Source organism: Episyrphus balteatus, chromosome 2, assembly GCF_945859705.1.
Source record: "Episyrphus balteatus chromosome 2, idEpiBalt1.1, whole genome shotgun sequence".
NCBI classification, from domain to species: domain Eukaryota; kingdom Metazoa; phylum Arthropoda; class Insecta; order Diptera; family Syrphidae; genus Episyrphus; species Episyrphus balteatus.
The window spans coordinates 94375193-94381985 of record NC_079135.1 but is presented as its reverse complement, the minus strand read 5'-3'; the positions used below and the strand labels follow the sequence as shown (position 1 = coordinate 94381985).

The following is a 6793-nucleotide window of genomic DNA, read 5'->3' as shown; positions in this document are numbered from 1 at the left end:
TTTTAGTTGAAAAAAAAATTATTCTTTTTGAGGAAATTTTCTAAAATGAAGAGAGAAATTTTTTAAATCTTCGCAGAAAAATCGGTAAACAATTCCTTTTTAATACAATTCTCACAACAAATGGCTAAAATTGATTCCATTTCAAACCACAAATTTAAATTGTAAAAATTCACAAGGCCCCTTTTATAATCAAATTTAATCCCGCCAATGTTATCATTATCCCGCCCCCACTCGTTGATATACTAAAGTCTACAATTGCCATCCCTGTCTGTGATTATACCAATTATTCATTTTTAATTTTTGGCATGACTGTTTTTTATGAAGTGGCTTTTTTGATCTTTTGTCTATTTTTTATCAGCCATTCGTCACAGTTCGTCTCATCATTTCACTTGAATCTAGTGGTTGTTATTGTGCAATTTTTCCTAATCAGTAATTTCAGTTTAACTTGTTCTTGAATTATCATAAACTAGAATCTCAAAAAAAAACCAACCTTTCCAAAATGATGAACAATCCATTAGGAACTGAAAACGAAGAAGTAATATGCCCCTACGACATTGTCCATATAATCAAACGCGGTCGCATGCAAGGACATTTGATGAAATGCCGAAGAAACTACAAAAATGTCCCACTAGTCGAATGTCCATTCAATATTACCCATCGAATAAATAAACCTGAATTGGATGTAAGTTTATCAATATCCCAATTTCTACCTGCTAAAAATATTTAATCTTTTTTTTATTGCCAGTGGCATGTACAAATTTGCCCCGATAGGAAATCCTTTGAGAATTTCAAATTTACTGTGGCACCAAATTCGCGTTCAATTCCATCTCCAGTCAATGTTATGCCCGAGATTGAAACCACCGAAAATTGGGACGATGAAGAAGATGTTCCAACGTATGATCCAAAAGCATACGCAGCCAATGCCCCGGTTTTGAGATTATGTCAAAATGCTCCGCCTTTGGAACGGAAGTTTTTCCGTAAGGCTGAGCATTTGCGATTGAAACGATTGGAAGATTAAGCTAAAGCTAGCTAAAAACCAAAGAGCTTGAAAACCTTGACTAAATCTTGAATTAATACTATTTTCTTTTTTACTTTTTTGAGAGTTGATATATAAGTATATTTACTGAGTGTTTATTTTTAGTAATTAATAATAAATGTTTAAGATAACATAGAAAAGACCTGTTTTTTTTATTTCTTTCGAATTTCTCTATTTCATGTGTTTGAATGGAATCCACCCTCATATCAATTTTAAGGAAGATGCAACAGTTTGCAGGTGCAATATAAAAAAAATGTTTGGGTTTGATTTGAGCCATAAAAAATTGTTTTATTTATAGAAATTGACCTGGGAATGATAACTGGTTTTTTTTTTGTTATCATCCCGTTTTTTGGTACAGTTGTTGTTTTGTTTACTGTAGTGTTGTTGTTTGTATCTGGGGACCAAATCAAAGTAGAGAAAGTTCTAGACAAAAACAAAAGAGATTGCATTTGTTTTTGTTGTGTGTACCTGTTTTTGGTCTGTGACGTCATGTAAACATACTTTCAAGGATATAATGGGAGTCTAATGCGTTCAATGAGTTGATTCTGAATTGGAGGGCATAGAAATTGAGAATTTTTACATTGAACACGACAAATTGTTTTTGAAGTTAGTAGGTGTGTTCATGTTGTTGATGATTTTTAGCATCAATATTTTCGATGAAAGCCTGGTACGCTGCTCGAGCTAACTTTTAGCTCTCATACAAAGTATCGAAAAATTTTATCTCAAGCCTGGTACGCTGCTCGCGTTAAATTTTAGCCGAGATAAAATTCAAATACATGTTATCGATAATTTGTATGGGATCCATTTTAAGGCTTGGCCACACCGGAGGGTACGCGGTAGAGGTACAGGTAACGGTACCGGTATTTGTATGGAAAAAATTCCAAACTGACACATCAACGTTCGGGTGTGGAATTTTTTTAATACAAATATCGTTGCCGCTACCCGTACCGCTACCGCATACCCTCCGGTGTGGCCAAGCCTTTAGGTCAGATAAAATTTTTCGATAATTTGTATGGGAGCTAAAATTTAGCGCGAGCAGCGTACCAGGCTTTTGGACTGTATATCACTACAGTCCAAAAGCCTGGTACAGGCTAAAAACAATCGTTTTTTTTTTTCAATTGAAAATTCATATTTTTTGCATTTTTTTTTAATTCCATTGACCAACATGAGAAGAAAACAAAAATCAGAAACTGTTGACCAACATGAGAAGAATACAAAAATCAGAAATTGTAAACAAAAAGCAGTTCGAGAAAAAAGTCATGAACGTCAAACTCGTCGCGCGAAGAAGTTGAAATAAGTTCAACTTTTGAGCGAAAGAATACTCGCGTCCCACCAAATATCCCTGAGGTCTCAATGTCATTTTGAAAGAAATTTTGTGGGACAAGTTTTTAACATGAATCCAATTTTTTTCAAATCCAACACTTCAACTGCAACTTCACATAATTGCAACTTTTCTTCAAATATTAAATTATGAAAAAAAAACTATTTCAAAATAAGTCATTTCGTGAAGCAAGCTCAAAATAATAACATTTTCTTCAAATTTTCATTAAATTTTTCATTTTTTGAGCACTTTTATAACTGTACAGTGTACACCATCAAAAAACAAACGTCAACACGATAAAGGCTTGGCCACACCGAAAGGGTACATGCGGTAGCGGTACGGGTACTTGTATGAAAAAATTCCAAACTGACACATCAACGTTCAGATGTGGAATTTTGTTCATACAATTACCTGTACCGCTACCACATGTACCCTTCGGTGTGGCCAAGCCTTAAGAAATTAAAGAAAGAGAAGGTATGTGGTAGCAGTACGGGTAGCGGTAACGGTGCGTGTATTAAAAAAACTCCACATCTGAACGTTGATATGTCCTTTTGGAATATTTTTCATACATCCCAGCAAACGCAGAACTACAGAAAAAACCGGTGAAATATGTACGTAAAAGAAGTACTTCTTTTCCACTGAAAAAAGATAGGAGCTCGGGAAAAAACTCAGTTATATACTTTCTGTTTATAAGAATACGTGAAGCAGCTATCTCTTCCTTGCATGCAAGATGAAATAAATTTCCCCTCCATTAATAGTACAGACAAATGTACTTCAAAAGTGCATCAGCGAAGCACTTCTGGAAGTGGTTCTGATGTACATTTTCCAGTACTTTTTTACCTACAGAAAAAGCACTGAAACTTGTACTTTTAAAGTACTTATTTGGAGCACTTTCATGGGTTCATGGGCTAAAATCCATATTTTAATTTCATCTGAAAATAAAAAAATCTTCAAAACAAACAAACAATTCTTTTAAACAACTATTATTTAATATTTTATTGGAAAACACAAAATAGTTTTTTTTTTGAAAACAAAATACATAAAAAAAAGATCCTTGGGCACGCGACTGTGGCCTGGCCAGTTGAGAAAAATGAAAAAGAAAAAAATACTCTGCAGTCTGCACTTTGGTGGTAGTTTTTGTATCTTGTTTTGATTTTTTTTCTAAGTGCTCAAGGCTGAAGCTGCTGTAAACTCAGTCAATGATGTCTGGAATTGATCGCCACTAAAAGACAGAAAAATCAACAACTTTATAATTTATCAATTTTATAATCAGCATACCTTTATTTTCCAAATCAATTGGTGGTTGTTTTTGTATCATTTTTGTATTACTTTTTTTTCTAAATGCACAAGGCTGAGGCTGTGCATTTTGATGGTGGAAATAAACTTTTGTGGCGTGCCGAAGAATTTGTGTGGTAGATATTGTTTAGAGAAAATAGTTTTCACAAATTACACTCAACACTGAGAAGATAATATATTTTTTAAATTAAATTGTTTTTATTTTTATTCTTCAAATGGAGCAGCGAAAAATTTTTTTGATGTTGCTGTGGCTGTGGCTATCAAGGTTTTACTGGTTTCACTAGAAAATATAAAATGTAGGAAAAGTCAAATCAAACGCGAGCCGCCATTACAAAAGAGACAAAACTTTGTGCATTGCATACATCGCGCTCTTTTCCTCCCATTTATCAAAGAAGAGTTTATTTTTTCAGTAGAAACAAAACTTCTATTTTTGGAGGGGAGAGATTTTGGTAAAGCCTGGTACGCTGCTCGCGCTAAATTTTAGCTGAGATAAAATTCCCATACAAGTTATCGATAACTTGTATGGGATCCATTTTATCTCGGCTAAAAATTTTCGATAATTTGTATGGGAGCTAAAATTTAGCGCGAGCAGCGTACCAGGCTTAAATAAGGAAACACATACATCCTCAAAATAAGCTTTGTTTGTGGTTGTATTTTCCCCTAAACTACTGAGGTTTGGTTTGCAGGGATGTACCTGCATCGCTACCAATACCGCTATTGCATAATATTCCAGTGTGGTCAAGCCTTTAAGCCTGGTACGCTGCTCGCGCTAAATTTTAGCTCCCATACAAATTATCGAAAAATTTTAGCTGAGCTAAAATGGATCCCATACAAATTATCGATAACTTGTATGGGAATTTTATCTCGGCTAAAATTTAGCGCGAGCAGCGTACCAGGCTTTAAGCCTAGTACGCTGCTCGCGCTAAATTTTAGCTCCCATACAAATTATCGAAAATTTTTAGCCGAGATAAAATGGATCCCATACAAGTAATCGATAACTTGTATGGGAATTTTATCTCAGCTAAAATTTAGCGCGAGCAGCGTACCAGGCTTTAATGTGATTAGTGGGTCAGGTAATCGATAGAGTCGATATCAAATTGATAATTGACCCATCACTATTCAAGCTGTCAAAATCATGTCTTTAATTTTTATTATTTGTTTTGTTTACATTTTTTAAGTTCAAAAGCCGGCTTCCGGCTAGCTAAAACTGCAACAAAACAAAAAAGTTATTTAATTATTTATTTTTTCAATTAAAAATTACAAAAAATTCAAATGGAAACAGTTAGTGCAAAAGAAAAATATTTAATCTGCAATTCACTTGCATGCATTCCCACTTTATTAGAAGGCCAATCAATTCTAATTGATCTCAGAAACGAGACATCTGTTGCTGGAAGAATTCTAAATGCTGATGGTTTCATGAACATTCATTTGTATGAAGCTGTTTTTATCGACCGTCATGGCTTGCAATATGAATTTGATGAGTTTATTGTTAAAAATAGATGCATTCGACAAATACAAATTCCAAAAGAAATAAATATTGCCAATGAATTGGATAAAATGATGTCAAAGGTTGGCAAACGTGAGCCAAGAAATCAAAAGAGAAATTTAAAAGAAAAAAGAGCAAAAGATCGTCATGATGAGATTGTTAATGAAATTGCTCAACAACAAAATAAAGATGCTGCAAAGTAAAATAAAGATTTGAGTTTTGTTCTTCAATAAAATAAAATAATACATTTTTAGAGCAAATTCAATTTTTTTATAAGAAGTCTGAAAAGTGAAAAACCGCTTAAACGCTAAAATTTTTAGTTGGACGTATAGAGCCAGTTGCCATCGTTTGTTCAGCTTGAGTTCTTCGAGATATTCGAATAAACAAATTTGTACTTAAAAATTCAAGTTCAAAATTCAATTCCAACAAAAAAAATTACGCATACACCACAGTGACTTCTAAGTTTAATCTAATTTAATCACTGACTTAATAGTAAATTGAATGGTAAAACCACCAGAAATTTTTTAACCATTCACTAACTGAAAATTAAACGTTGTCCTTACGTTAAGTCATAAAAATTAAAAAACATAAAAACTGGCTTGAATGTTGTTGTCTCTATTTTGTATAATATATGCATATACAGGGTGTCCCACAGTCACCGCCACAAATGAAAATCTTGGATTCCTGTAATTTCCTCGTTTTCTTCTCTCTTTTCCTTTAACTGGCTTTATCTTTGCCAAACTACTTGTGATTTGAAAGACTTTTTTTACAACCAATCAAGAATTTATTAAAGTTTTAGTTTTTTTTTTTAACTTTTTTTTCTTTGGACAACCGTTTCTCCGCAATTTTGCACCAATCCCAATTTTCTTGGTTTTTTAAGTTGTTTTTTGCACTTTCATATCATTTTATTCCAAAAAACATGTGAATGAGTATTAAATATTTTAGCTTATTATTAAAGCCCAGTTTATTTTCTTAAGAAAATAAGTTTTTTTTTTTCATAAAAAAGACTACTGAAAGTAATAAAAAAAATAAATAAATAATCTGAGTGAATTTAAAAAAAAAAAAAAGAATTTTTAAAAATTAATTTAAATGAATCAAAACTTTTTCTGAATTTATCTATTTGTTCTTTTTTTAAACACAAAACTCAGAAAATGTTTTTAATTCATTTGAATTAATTTTGTAGTTAAAAATTATTTTTTTTTAATTCACTGTTTACTTTTTTTTTTAATACTTTAAATAGTTTTTTTTTTATGAAAAAAAAACTTATTTTTTTAAGAAAATAAACTGGGCTTCATTACTAAAAAAATTAATACTCATTTACGCGGTTTTTTGAATAAAATGATATGAAAGTGCAAAAAACAACTTAAAAAAACGAAGAAAATTGGGATTGGTGCAAAATTGCGGAGAAACGGTTGTCCAAAGAAAAAAAAGTTAAAAAAAAAAACTAAAACTTTAATAAATTCTTGATTGGTTGTAAAAAAAGTCTTTCAAATCACAAGTAGTTTGGCAAAGATAAAGCCAGTTAAAGGAAAAGAGAGCAAAAATCATAAAAATTGTGGAGAAAAAAAAAAGTTTTAAAACAAACAAAAACTTTAATAAATTCTTGATTGGTTTTAAAAGAAATCTTTCGAATCAGACGTAGTTTGGCAAAGAT

General features: G+C 31.9%; 2 protein-coding genes across 2 annotated transcripts; both read left to right on the top strand.

The window, feature by feature from the left end:
- Positions 1-345: 345 nt before the first annotated feature.
- Positions 346-1176, top strand: LOC129911236 (gametocyte-specific factor 1 homolog). Its single transcript, XM_055988966.1, has 2 exons — positions 346-682; positions 746-1176. Exons 1-2 carry the CDS (start codon positions 500-502, stop codon positions 1016-1018), a joined length of 456 nt encoding a protein of 151 aa, XP_055844941.1. The 5' UTR covers positions 346-499; the 3' UTR covers positions 1019-1176.
- A 3676-nt stretch (positions 1177-4852) lies between these two features.
- Positions 4853-5350, top strand: LOC129911237 (U7 snRNA-associated Sm-like protein LSm10). The gene has a single exon (XM_055988967.1). The coding sequence runs from the start codon at positions 4926-4928 to the stop codon at positions 5340-5342; it is 417 nt and encodes a 138-aa protein (XP_055844942.1). The 5' UTR covers positions 4853-4925; the 3' UTR covers positions 5343-5350.
- Positions 5351-6793: the final 1443 nt, after the last annotated feature.

What these genes read in the sequence shown, in the direction of transcription:
- LOC129911236 (XM_055988966.1), top strand. Translation starts at nt 500, where the DNA reads ATGATGAACAATCCATTAGGAACTGAAAACGAAGAAGTAATATGCCCC. An exon ending in TAAATAAACCTGAATTGGAT is followed by an intron (nt 683 to 745) that starts GTAAGTTTATCA and finishes TTTTATTGCCAG; the next exon opens with TGGCATGTACAAATTTGCCC.
- LOC129911237 (XM_055988967.1), top strand. Translation starts at nt 4,926, where the DNA reads ATGGAAACAGTTAGTGCAAAAGAAAAATATTTAATCTGCAATTCACTT.